At 39.5% G+C, this 14332-nt stretch overlaps 1 protein-coding gene across 2 annotated transcripts in view; it reads left to right on the top strand.

The window, feature by feature from the left end:
• Positions 1-14332, top strand: part of sltm (SAFB-like, transcription modulator) — a 96719-nt gene that overhangs the window by 25226 nt on the left and 57161 nt on the right. Inside the window, exons 5-10 of one of the 2 annotated variants that reach the window (XM_063065751.1) lie at positions 5949-6008; positions 9991-10018; positions 11394-11811; positions 12489-12535; positions 12957-13087; positions 13177-13326. In XM_063065751.1, coding sequence (XP_062921821.1) covers positions 5949-6008; positions 9991-10018; positions 11394-11811; positions 12489-12535; positions 12957-13087; positions 13177-13326 — 834 coding nt within the window. Of the gene's footprint in view, positions 1-5948; positions 6009-9990; positions 10019-11339; positions 11812-12488; positions 12536-12956; positions 13088-13176; positions 13327-14332 lie in introns of both variants that reach the window. The other variant, XM_063065750.1, reaches the window with a different exon arrangement.

Raw genomic sequence — 14332 nt, 5'->3', positions numbered from 1 at the left:
ATCATGAAAAGGCAATGTAACTTCATTGGACATGTGATTAGGAAAGAGGAGTTAGAATGCACGGTAATTATGGGAAAGATTGAAGGGAAGAAAGCAAGAGGAAGACAAAGGCAAATGATGATGGGAGACAGCAGCCAAAGAACTAGAAATGAATACCAATGAATTGATCCACTTGACGTGAAGCAAGAGTGTGTGGGCCATGGCGGTCAAAGCTCAAACTGGGCACGGCACCTGATGATGATGATGATGATGTACCTGAAAGGGTGTCTTGCATCTTGTGTTCTAATTGTTAATAAAATTGAATAATGTTTTAAGGTTTTTGGATAGTTTACTGATTAATTTGTAATATTTAGATTTTGGATCAAGTTTATTATCAGAATTTAAATCAGGTTTAATAACATTGGCAAATGTCATGAAATTTGGTAACTTAGCAGCACCAGTACAATGCAATACACGATAAATATAGAAAAAATAAATGAATTGCAGTAAGTTTATATATGTATATTAAGTAGTTAAATTAAAAATAGTGCAAAAACAAATAATTTTTAAAAAGTGAGAGTGTTCAATGTCCATTCAGAAATCAGATGACAGAGAGGAAGAAGCTGTTCCTGAATTGCTGAGTGTATGCCTTCAGACTTCTGTATCTCATTTCTGATGGGAACAATGAAAAGAGGGCATTCCCTGGGTGATGGGGTCTTTAATTATGTGTGCCACCTTTCTGAGGCACCGCTCCTTGAAGATGTCTTGGATAGTACAGAGGCTAGTCCCCATGATGGAGCTGACTAATTTTACAATTCTATAGTTTTTTTCCATCCTGTACAGTAGCCCCCCCAGCACCCCATTCCAGAAGATAACATCAGGATGTTCTCCAAAAGTATATTCCAGTTAAAAGCAAGGACAGTAAGGGTGGGGAGAACCAGCCTTTGATAACTAAGGAAATAAAAGAAGGCATCTCACTAAAAGCTCGTGTGTACAAAGTCGCCAAGAGTAGTGGGAAACTAAAAAGCAACACAGATCCACTAAGTTCTAAATAAAGAAAGGGAAGATGGATTATGAAAGTAAACTAGCACAAAATATAAAAACGGATAGTAAAAGTGTTTCAAATTATAAAGCGGAAAAGGTTGGCTAAAGTGAACATAGGTCTCTTGGACGATGGGAAGGGGAAATGATATTGGGTAATGAGGAAGTGGCAGAGGCTTTGAATGACTATTTTTTGTTGTCTTCATGGTGAAGAACACATCTAACATGCCAAAGAGGGGTATTATGGATGTGATGGGAGGTGAGGACCTTGATACAATAGCTATCACTAAAGAGGTGCTGAGCATAGGTCCCCTGGTCCTGATGAAATGCATCCCAAGGTACTGAAAGAAATGGTTGTAGTTATAGTAGGGGTTTTGGTGATAATTTACCAAAATTCTCTGGACTCTGGGCAGGTCCCGACAGATTGGAAGATGATGAATGTCACATCACTGTTCAAAAAAGGACATAGGCAAAGGCAGGCAACTATAGGCCAGTTAGTTTAACATCTGTAGTTGGGAAAATGCTTGAAGCTGTCATTAAAGAAGAAATAGCGAGCCATTTGGAAAGAAATAGATCCATCAGGCAGATGCAGCATGGATTCAGCAAAGGCAGGTCCTATTTGCAGTGGATAGGAGGGAACAGATGGACGTTATTTACTTGGATTTCCAGAAGGCGTTCACTAAGGTGCAGCGTAAAAGACTTGTCCATAAGTCAAGGATGCATAGAGTAGGGGGTGATGTGTTAGCATGGATAGAGGATTGGTTAACTAATAGAAGGCAGAGAGTTGGGATACTCTGGTGATCATTGGTGAGCGCTGTGCCACAGGGGTTGGTGCTGAGCCTGCAACTGTTCACGATATATATTAACGATCTGGAAGAAGGGACTGAGTATAGTTTATCTAAGTTTACTGATGATACTAAATTGAGTGGAAAAGCAAATTGTGCAGAAAATGCAGAGAGTCTGCAGTGAGATATAGATAGGTTGAGTGTGTAAGGGTTTTGCAGATAGAATACAATGCTGGTAAATGGAAGGTCATCCACTATAGAAGGAAAAATGGAAGAGCAGATTATTATTTAAATAGTAAAAAATTGCAGCATGCTGCTATGTCGAAGGACTTGTTATCTTTGCATGAATCACACAAGGTTGGTTTGCGGGTGCAGCAGGCTATCCAGAAGGCAAATATAATGTTGGTCTTCATTGCTAGAGGGATTGAATTTAAGAGCAGGGTGGTTATGCTGGAACCATACAGGGTACTGGTGAGGCCGCACCTGTAGTACTGTGTGCAGTTCTGGTCTCCTTACTTGAGGAAGGATATACTGGCTTTGGATGTGGTACAGAAGAGGTTCACCAGGTTGATCCCAGATATGAGGGGGTTAGACTATGAGGTGAGATTGAGTGGCCTGGGACTGTACTCGCTGCAATTGAGGAGAATGAGAGGAGATTTTATAGAAACATGTAACATGAAAGGGGTAGATAAAATAGAGGCAGGAAAGTTGTTTCCACTGGTAGTTGAGACTAGAACTAGAGGTCCATAGTCTCAAGATTCGGGGGAGTAGATTTAGGATGGAAATAAGGAGGAACTGCCTTTCCCAGAGGGCAGTGAATCTGTGGAATTCTCTGCCCCATAAAGCAGTGGAGGCCACCTTGGTAAATATATCTAAGACAAGGTTGGATAGATTTTGTGCATAGTAGGATTATTGGGTAAAGGCAGGTAGGTGGAGATGAGTCCATGGCCAGATCAGCCATGAGCTTATTGAATGGTGGAACAGGCTCAATGGGCCGGATGGCCTACTCCTGCTCCTATTTCTGAGGTGGTGTTCTCCAGGGTACATGTGTAGAAGTTGACATGTGTTGTGAAATTTGTTTTGTGCCAGCAGTGCAAAGTAAGACAAAAAATATATAAAAAGGACAAATTGTGCAGAAGTGGAATAGTGAGGTAGTGTTCTTGGTTTCATGGACCATTCAAAAATCTTATAAAGGGGAAGAAACTGTTCCTAAAATGTTGAGTGTACATCTTCAGGCTCCTGGACTTCCTCCCTGATGGTAGGAATGAGAAGAGGGCATGTCCTGGATGGTGAGGCATCACTTCTTGAAAATGTCCTTGATAGTGGGGAAGCTTGTACACATGATGGAGCTGACTGTCTACAATCCTCTGCAACCTATTTCAGTCCTGTCCATTGGCACCACCAACTGCTCGAAATGCTCTCTACGGTACATCTCTAAAATCTGTTAGAGTCTTTGACATATCAAATCTCTGAAAACTCTTAATGAAGTAGAGGTGCTGGTTTGTCATCCTCATGATTTCATCAATATATTGGACCCAGGAGAGATCCTCTGAGAAATTGATATCCAGGAACTTGAAGCTATTGACGGTTTCTGACTTCCCCTTCCTGAAGCCCACAATCAGTCCTTTATTTTGCTTACTTTGAGTGCAAGGTTGTGACGCTACTGAGTCAGGCGACCTATCTCACCCTCGTACTCCTTGTTGTTGTCTGAGGCTGAGGCTCTGCCAACATCAATGGTGTTATTAGTGAACTTATAGATGGCAATTGAACCTTGCCTACCCACATAATCATGAGGATAGATGAAATAAGCACTGGGCTAAGCATGTATCCAGGAACTACGTCTTCACTGTTGTCGGAGAGGAGAAAATTTGTTACTGATTTCCACTGACTAGTCTGCCAATGAGCAAGTCGGGGATCTAGTTGCATACGGAGATACAGAGGGCCAGGTTTTGAAGCTTGCTGATTAGTATTGAGGAGGTGGTGGTGTTGAACTCTTGAGTTTGTGACGACAGACCAAATTATCAGAAGATTGATGCCGATAAGAGGACAATGGGGGAACATTCAGAAATGTCAATGAGAGACGAGAGGGATTAACGAAAAGGAGACACAGTTCCGAGTATCGTCAGAGACCGGTTTGCTTTGAACCTGAACTGTTTGAAGTTTGATGGACAGGCGATACCCCAGCAGGGGGATAAAAGGGACAGATTCGCTAAGGCAAGAGACACACGACTCCACGAGGTAATGAGACCCTGGAAGCGGTGTGCCCCCGACAAGTTGGTGTGAGTTTTGGAGGTCTGGTCGCGGGAACCTGGTGTGTGTGTCCGCCCTTGCCTGGGTGCCGGGTTCACCGCAGGAGAACGATCGTATCTGGAACGGAGGGGTCACAGTCGGTGACCTCAGAAGACATTACAAAGAGTTCGCCCGAAAGCTAACTGCGAGGAATATCGAAGGTCTGTTTGGAATCCGATTTGCATATTCATTCGTTCTCTCTCTCTCTCTCTCTCTCCCCCCAACGGCACGACGGCGATTGCTGCGAACTGAACTTGTGACTGATCATTTTACCCCTAGACTGCGATAGAGCTTGATTGATCCTATTATCCTAGTTCCGTGTACATGTGTGTTTATTCATTGGTAACCTGTTGCATTTATATCCTTACTATTGGAGTACTGTGTTGCTTATTTCTTTAATAAAACTTTCTTAGTTCCAGTAATCCAGACTCCAACTAAGTGGTCCATTTCTGCTGGTTTGGCAACCCAGTTACGGGGTACGTAACAAGTTATAATCAATAAGCAACATCCTAACATAGTTGTCAGTTGTCTAGGTGGTCCAAGGTCAATGAGTAGGCAAATTCCACCAGGTCAAGGTCCTTGCTCAGGTAGGAGTTAATTCCAGCCATCACCAACTTCTCTAAGCACATCATGACACTATAGCTGAGTGCTACTGGCTGATAGTCATTGAGGTAGCTCGTCCTGCTCTTCTTGGGCACTGATACGATTGATACCCTTTTGAAGTAAGTAGGTACCTCCAACTGCGGCAGTGAAAGATTGAAGATATTCTTGAACAGTTGATCGGTACACATGTTCAGTACCTTTCGAGGTTCACTGTCTCAAAAGCTGTTGAGATACCAGCCTCTAAGTCAGAGGTCACAGGCTTGTCAGATGCCTGGGGAGGGGGGGGGGCGGGATTCACACAGATGTAATTTTATTCTCCTTTTCAAGGCATGCATAAAAAGCAATGAGCTCATTGGGGACTGAAGCATAATAGCCATTTATGCTGTTAGCTTTTGTGTTATAAGAAATAATAAAATGCAAACCCTGCTCTTACTGTTGTGTATGCGATTGTACCGCTAAACTTCACATTCTTTATTATGATTCTTTTCACTTAAAAACTGATGTGAATACATTTTCAGTTTATTAATTTTGCTTAAAGAAATGTTTTCCCAATAAGTAACCCATTTTCTAAATTGAATAATAGCTTCACTGACTTAACACACAAATCATGTTGAGCATGTAGAGACAGACTTGAGGGGCAGAATAGCCAGTGTGTGTTGCCATGTTCCAAATGTTGGTATATTAAATGACAAAAAGGATAAATGATAAAAGTACTCTAATGTACTCTTAAGTGCTCACAGTCCTCTTGAAGCTCTTCCAGCCATAATATATCTTAGTGCTCTAGGGCTCATCTACTTCTCTTTATTCAGCAATATGGAAGATAAATGGCTTTAATAATGTGTAAAAATTCGAAGTACATTACATTTTGATTAGTAAGAAATTTTGCTAAATATAATGCTGACACAAAAGGACATTTATAAAAATTTGCCAGCTGAGTATAATTAAAGCCTGTTGATAATGTTCATTCTATTTACAATGTTAGATATTTGAATGAGGCAAACTGAATAACTGTAGGTAATTAGAGAATCCTCAGTGAAGCTGATATGTACTACTTAAACCGGTGTGTGTTGGAATTTCATGAGTTACCCATGTGGTTGTATCCGTCTTTAGTACCACAACAATATTCCATTGCTACTGAAGATTTAAGAGTGGGCTTAGACAATTAATTTATAAAGATAAATTTTGATTACGTATGTACTGTTTTGAGCTGTTTGAAGTATGATTGAATTACGATTCAATATCTTTATTCAGGCTGAGGAAGAAAATGAAGATCTTGTTCTTGAAGAAGTGGATGTCCTTATACCTGAAGAGGTTAGAACTTCTAATTGGCTGAGGTTTTCCTCTACATTTAATTAATTTTCTCCTTTTTCCCCCAAAGTTGTGACTTCTTGTTGGGTCTATAGGTGTTAGTCACTTTTATCAATAAGTTCGTGGCCTAAGGTAGAAGGAGTCAATCTTAGAAAACCTAGCACATTTATTTTTCAACATAGTCCCCTCCTACATGTACACACTTAGTCCAACGGTCGTGGAGCATATGGCTCCCTTCTTTGTAGAAGTAGTCCACAGCAGGGGTGATTGATGTTTGTGGCCTAAGGTAGAAGGAGATGAGTTATACAGCTGTCATTACATGCACATGCAGTTCAACTCTTTGAGTGATTATTCATTAGTTAACCATCAGGGGTGATTGATAAGTTCGTGGCCTAAGATAGACGGCGTTATTAACTTCAAACTTTCTGCGTAATCTGTATGCTCCACAACCGCAGGACTAAGTGTGTAAATGTATGTTGAAAAAAATAAATGTGCTAGGTTTTGTAAAATTGACTCCTCCTACCTTAGGCCACGAACTTATCAATCACCTCTCGTACATTTTATCCAGGTGATCAGGAGCACTGCACAACAGATAAATGGCAGTGGATGGTGTGGAGTGTGGCATGCAGATAACCTTTATATTCGTTCATAATTATTGGCAAGCACAGCATTTATTGTGCTCCTTTAATCCTCCTTGGTGAGGTAGTGATGAGCTTCACCCTCTTTGAAAGTATTTAGACAGAGCTGTTAAGAATGGAGTTGCATTCCCAGGTTGGTTATCCCTGAATGAATGGTAGTATATTTCAATCAAGTTTGAGTCGACCGAAGCAATAGTCTGATGCAGGTTACTCGATAACCATTGATTTATAGACAGTAGGTGCAGGAGTAGGCCATTTGGCCCTTCGAGCCAGCACTGCCGTTCACTGTGATCATGGCTGATCATCCACAATCAGTATCCAGTTCCTGCCTTATCCCCATAACCTTTGATTCCGCTATCTTTAAGAGCTCTATCCATCTCTTTCTTGAAAGCATCCAGAGACTTGACCTCCACAACCTTCTGGGGCAGAGCATTCCGTACATCCACCACTCTCTGGATGAAAAAGTTTTTCCTCAACTCCGTTCTAAATGGCCTACCCCTTATTCTTAAACTGTGGCCTCTGGTTCTGGACTCACCCATCAGCGGGAACATGCTTCCTGCCTCCAGCGTCTCCAATCCCTTAATAATCGTATATGTTTCAATAAGATCCCCTCTCAACCTTCTAAATTCCAGAGTATACAAGCCCAGTCCTGCCATCTCGGGAATTAACCTTGTGAACCTACGCTGCACTCCCTCAATAGCAAGAATGTCCTTCCTCAAATTTGGAGACCAAAACTGCACACAGTACTCCGGGTGTGGTCTCACCAGGGCCCAGTACAGCTGCAGAAGGACCTCTTTACTCTTATACTCAATTCCCTTTGTTATGAAGGCCAGCATGCCATTAGCTTTCTTCACTGCCTGCTGTACTTGCATGCTTGCTTTCAGTGACTGATGTACAAGAACACCTAGATCTCGTTGTACTTCCCCTTTTCCTAACTTGACTCCATTTAGATAATAATCTGCCTTCCTGTTCTCACCACCAAAGTGGATAACCTCATATTTATCCACATTAAACTGCATCTGCCATGCATCTGCCCACTCACCCAGCCTGTCCAAGTCACCCTGCATTCTCATAATATCCTCCTCACATTTCACACTGCCACCCAGCTTTGTGTCATCGGCAAATTTGCTAATGTTACTTTTAATTTCCTCATCTAAATCATTAATATATATTGTAAACAGCTGCGGTCCCAGCACTGAACCCTGCGGTACCCCACTGGTCACCGCCTGCCATTCTGAAAGGGACCTATTAATCACTACTCTTTGTTTTCTGTCAGCCAGCCAATTTTCAAGCCATGTCAGTACTCTGTCCTCAATACCATGTGTCCTAATTTTGCCCACTAATCTCCTATTTGGGACTTTATCAAAGGCTTTCTGAAAGTCCAAGTACACTATATCCACTGGCTCTCCCTTGTCCATTTTCATAGTTACATCCTCAAAAACTTCCAGAAAATTAGTCAAGCACGATTTCCTCTCCGTAAATCCATGCTGACTCGGACCGATCCTGTTACTGCTATCCAGATGTGTCATAAATTCATCTTTTATAATTGACTCCAGCATCTTTCCCACCACCAACGTCAGGCTAACCGTTCTATAATTCTCTGTTTTCTCTCTTCCTCCCTTCTTGAAGAGAGGGACAACATTAGCCACCCTCCAATCCACAGGAACTGATCCTGAATCTATAGAACATTGGAAAATGATTACCAATGCATCCACGATTTCTAAAGCCTCCTCCTTAAGTACCCTGGGGTACAGACCATCAGGTCCCGGGGACTTATCAGCCTTCAGACCCAGCAGTCTATCCAACACCATTTCCTGCCTAATATAAATTTCCTTCAGTTCATCCATTACCCTAGGTCCTTTGGCCACTATTATATCTGGGAGATTGTTTGTGTCTTCCCTAGTGAGGACAGATCCAAAGTACCTGTTCAACTCGTCTGCCATTTCCTTGTTCCCCATAATAAATTCACCCATTTCTGTCTTCAAGGGCCCAATTTTGGTCTTAACTATTTTTTTTCCTTTTCACATACCTAAAGAAGCTTTTACTATCCTCCTTTATATTCTTGGCTAGTTTACCTTCGTACCTCATTTTTTCACCGCGTATTGCCTTTTTAGTTACAGTTTAGTTGAAATTTACTATTTCAAATTCTCCTCTTGAGATATGAGGACTGTAGAGACCCATGTAAGCATTACTTACGGCAAAAGATTGTTTGGATTAGAGCTTCAAACTGCAGTGAGATGAGAGTAGTATACTAGTAACGAATAATCTTAATGGAATGTATGCAAATAACATAATTTAATAATGGATATGTTATTAGGATGAAGACCTGGTATAACTTGAGCGTGACTTTTCTGTGCACAGGTTCACCCTGATGATCAAAAGCCTTGAAAATCAAGAATGGAAAGCTTGACAAAGTCTTCCATGGCTGTTCCCTTTGCAATTTTTAACTCAATATGCCTTTTTCATTGGTATAGGTTAACTCTTCACTGGATAGTCCCACCAATCACGCTGGTGGATGTAGACATACTTTTGTTTAGCACCCATTAGGTTGAATAGGTACAATTAATGTCAGAGAAATGTATACAATATACATTCTGAAATTCTTTCTCTTTGCAAACATCCACAAAAACAGAGAAGTGCCCCAAAGAATGATTGACAGTTAAATGTTAGAACCCCAAAGCCTCTCCAGCTCCCCCTCCCATGCACGCAGCAGGAGAGTGACGACCCCCCACATGCAAAAAAGCATTTGCACCCTCCACTGAGCACTCAAACGTGCAGCAAAGCATCAAAGATACAGACTTGCAGCACCCCAAAGACTACTTGTTCACCCAGTAATTCGACATACCACAGTCTCTCCCTCTCCTTCAGGGAAAGAGGTATCCCCGTTTCACAGCGAGAGGAGAGACATAACAAAATAATTCACTTCTTCCAAGCTCTGTGCCCAAAGAACGTGGGTCTCTAGGCAGACAGCAAACAGCCAACTTGCAGCTTTCGATCTTCCATGTATTCTCATGACACATTGAACGGCGGCACCAACCTCGAATCCACCAGCCTCCAGAGCCACGAAAATCTGACACACCAAAGGCACACTAGTATTCCAGGCCACGTTTTTATATGACTCTGAAAACTAGTGCTATTTGTGCACTGAATATTTGTTGGTACCATCATGTAATTTTTTTATTCTTCAGGTGTCTTTTTGTTAGACTGTTAATAAGATGCACTTTCCCTAATGCTCTGCATTAGGATTCATGAACTACATTGTTTCATAACTGTTTTTCTAAGAATGAAACTTGATCACTTCAGCAATTTCATGATTTTAAAAAAAATGTTTTAAACTGATATTTCAGGAAGCCGAAGAGGATGAGAATGAAAAAGGTATGTTGCAGTCGCCACACCTTTTGCAAAGTTTGTATATTCCCTTTAATTTACCATGATTTGTACTGTATCTTATGAGTAGATGAAGGTTGGAAAGCCATTACAAGGCACTGGAACTTGCATAAAAAGGAATTAATGAACTACTATTTTGTGGAAAGTTTATATTTTTTAAAAACCTAAATGTGACTTGTAAAAAGGTGCAAACCTAGACTTGCCAGTTACAGTAGTGTATGTATGAATATGCACAGCACAAATTAAGGCATAATGATTTCCATTTATTTCTGCCAATCAAAAGCTACCATCAGAAAACCTAATGTATTCTCTCCTCATCACAATATAGATGGTCAAATCATATTGATATTAAACAGATGGGATAATACCAGATAATTTGTTTTCTTTCCCTTGATGTTGGAGCGATTTTTGTACTGGAGAAATTGAATTTCATTTCATCAAATTGTCCATCAGTTCTCTGCTTTCACAATTAAGGAAAAGTATGGTTATTACTACTGCTTGTCACATGCATTTCTTTTACTTGCACTACTAGAATTGGTAGTCTGGAATCTGAAGAGTAGAGAATCTGATTTTTTTTGTAGTAAACATAGTTGGTACAGTGAAACAAATTAAATAGAGGAAAACCAATGAACATTGATTGGCTTTGGAACTGTGGAGGACTCAGAATATCAATGTAACATTTTGGACAAAAGAACTGTTGGAAGACTGTCACTGCTGTGTAATTTACATGGGAAATGAAAAGTGATGTTTATTTCACCGAAGACTAACATCCTGATCGTTTTGACATCCATTATCCATAATGTGTGATATGAAGATGGACAGTTGAATTCTGTGAGATGTGGTATAGAGTGTGGAACTATTTTGAAGATGGTGGATGCCCTTCAGAATGTGGATGAACACAATGGACAGCATGGCTTGCATGGACCATTTCATAAAGTGAATTCTGTCAGAAATACATGAATGCCAAATCGAAGATCTTGTTGGACATTGACACTTTTCTGAAGTGATAAATGCAACCAGAAACAAACCTTGGCTGGATAAAGACAAGGATTGGAAATGGGATTCATTTGCCAAAGAATATCTCCTCCTAAGGATGTTTGTATTACAATGGAAAACTTTGTGTTAAAGGTATTGAACTTAACAACTTTGTCAATGAAGAATTCAGATTTACATGCACCTTGTAGTTTTCTAACCTTCTCATTTTAGGTAAATTGTATTTTTTGATATCAATGATAAGGTCACCTTCTAGGTAAACGTTTTGACATTTAAACCTGTATTTTGCCATGTTTATTCCTGTTAAATCCCTCAGATGTAGATGATATAGATGACGGTTCTCGTGAAGTGTCTAAATTTCTACCTTCAGAGCAAGGCCTTGCTGAGGCTCAACAAACAATTCAAGATGAAACTGAACTTAATGCATCTTTGAAAGAAGTGGATGATGACAATATATCAGTCACAATCCAAGCTGAAGATGCCATCACATTGGACTTCGATGGTGATGACCTCTTGGAAACAGGTAAAACACTGAAAATTCCAGAATGTGAGAATAAAACCATTGCTGAAAAGGAGTGCCAGTCCCAGGAGGATATGAAGGGAGAAGTCAAAAATGATGGAAAGAAAGAAAAAATCCACAAGGAAGGAAGAAAGGAGGAAGGAGCTAAAGCAGAGTCAGCGAAGAAGGAGACCAGAGAAGGGTCCAGAAAAGTTGAAGCTGGAGAGAAAGAGAAAGATTCTTCAAAGAAAGGCCCCTCATCTTCTGGGGCATCCAGTCAAGCAAAGAGGTTTGTTTTTCTATGTCAATTTATGATACTGAGTACCAACAGTAAGATCAGTCTGCATTTGTGAGTAATCATGGTTCTTAAGCTGAGAACTAACAGTATCTTGCAATTCATTTTAAAAGGATTTTCATGTTTTTTTTTTCAAGACACATGCAAGACTGACATTTTTTGCTATTGTATTTTTTATTCTCTGCACATGTTAGTTTTTGTAATGTCAGGTTTTTTTGTTTTTGTTGAAAATTTACAAGAATTTTTTTTAAAAGCCTTGTTGATCCTGAACAATCGGCACATTGGTGTGAAAATTTTACAATCAAGTAAGGAGAATTCTTGCATAAGGAATCAAATCCACCACTCCTGATTTACTGGAGAAGATTGTGATTTGCTTACTGAGTAGAATTGGCACAAATCTAGATCTTCATTCAGCTTTGGAAAGTCAATGCAAGAGTCGATTTTGGAACCATTCTGTTCAAATGTAGGCCTTGTGGCTTCGGTATATCTGTGACCAAAAATGCTTAATTTTATAATTTTGTCTGTAATCATTTTAGTTTTGGTGCTTTTTAGGGGAAAATTGTGTTGTTTTGTGCTAATAAATACTTCTAGTACTACTTTGGAAAAATTACCTCCATTTTTTTTATTTGAACTAGTGTTTCCTTTATTCTAACATTATTTTGTGTTCATAGTTCAAGTAAGGATTCGAAAGATAAGAATGCTTCTAAAGATGAAAAAGGTAAGACCATATTAACCAAAGTGTTTTCAAATTATGCTGAAAATGTTAATTTCTGTGAAATGTTGAAAGTTCAAGTGACATTAATGTTTGACGGTTGAGTAAGTGAAAGAGATGATTTTGCAACTTAGGATGGAGCGAGGTGAAAATATGACTACTATTGTAAAGAGTAAATGTCAGAATTGGAAGACCACATCTGAGGGTTTGGAGGTACTTCAGATTGGTGATGGGTTGTGCAATTTGAAAATGAGGATGAGAAGTCAAAAACAGATATTACTGACCAGAGAGTCATTGTGGGTCAGTGGACATATTGTGGATGTGTGGATATGATCTGCAGTTCAGAGATGTAAAACCTGGATGCTTTGAACATACTCAAATAAGTTAGTGTCAAGATAATGATTTTATTTTTTGATTCCTATCATAGGAGCTGGTAATAGCAACACTGGGACCAGCAGCGGCAGCACTAGCAGTTCTTCCAAAAACCTATGGATTAGTGGCTTGTCCTCAAATACAAAAGCAGCTGATCTAAAAAATTTGTTTAGTAAATATGGCAAGGTATATACTTGTTTTTCTTTCGAGTAAACTTTTTTTTAAGTATTGTGAAATTGTGATTCATTATTTGTATTTCTTACTTTTTAATATAGGTTCTGAGTGCCAAAGTAGTAACCAATGCGCGGAGTCCTGGTGCTCGATGTTACGGATTTGTGACCATGTCTTCAAGTACAGAAGTGACTAGGTGTATTTCTCATCTTCATCGCACAGAGCTTGATGGACAGCAGATTTCTGTTGAAAAGGTAATTATTCCAAAAGATTTTTTTTAAACTATGGAAGTAAGTGATTACTTCACATTTCTTTAAAAAAACAAATTAAAGATGAAATAGGTGTATATTTCCAAACAGCTATTACCTCCAGATATTAATGGATGTAGATGTGTTTAATGTGCGTATGTCAGACTTCATACAAGTCCGTTAAAACCATAAGGCTTGTCATAAATCTTCTGACTCCTCTATTATGGAGTTCTATTGTTGCATAAAGAACAATTTGTACTTGAAGAGAATTTGATTTCAGCACAAGTTACGAAAGCAGTGCCGTTCATTAGTCAATGGAGAATAGTGACAAAAGTTTAGAAAAGCCATGTGCTGAGGATTTTAGTGTGGTCGATGGCATCAGTTTGTTACAAAGGATCAATAAATCAAATGAATTACAGTGGATTCCAGTTAACTGGGACACATCAGACCAAGTATATTTTGCCCCAGTTAGCCAAAGTTTGATGGAAATAGTTTAAGGTATAGAAAAAGACAAACTGAATTACAAATTAGAACACTAGCGATACTATTTCAGTACTAAAAAACTGTGTATTAGTGCCTAATAGATATCAGCAGAGGAATTCATCCAGTGTACATTGCTGTGTTCTTTTGAATGACTGCAAATGAACAAAATCGGCAGACACCTAGTGGAGGTAATAGATTGCCTTCATACAGTGCTTTTAATGATTGCATCATTCAAATCTTCATTCTCATTATAACATTCAAGGTGATTGTTGATACCTTCAGATTCTTCATAGTTCCTGAATTGTTGAAGTTGTGAAGTCGTTACATTTTCACTCCCAGCCATTTCTGGCATCTCTAAGTCTGAATGTTTGAAACTGCAGTAAGCAAAGTTGTCTGAATTGTGTCTCTGCTTATTTCTTGCCAAGTATTAGTGAGAAAAATCACTGCTTTTTGAACACAAACACACACAACTGACTATATTTAGAAAACTAAGCACGATGTAGTGTCTATAACGCCCACACAAGTGTAC

This window comes from Mobula hypostoma, chromosome 13, assembly GCF_963921235.1.
Source record: "Mobula hypostoma chromosome 13, sMobHyp1.1, whole genome shotgun sequence".
NCBI classification, from domain to species: domain Eukaryota; kingdom Metazoa; phylum Chordata; class Chondrichthyes; order Myliobatiformes; family Myliobatidae; genus Mobula; species Mobula hypostoma.
Note: the sequence above shows the minus strand (reverse complement) of the source record. Positions and strands in the feature narration are given on the sequence as shown.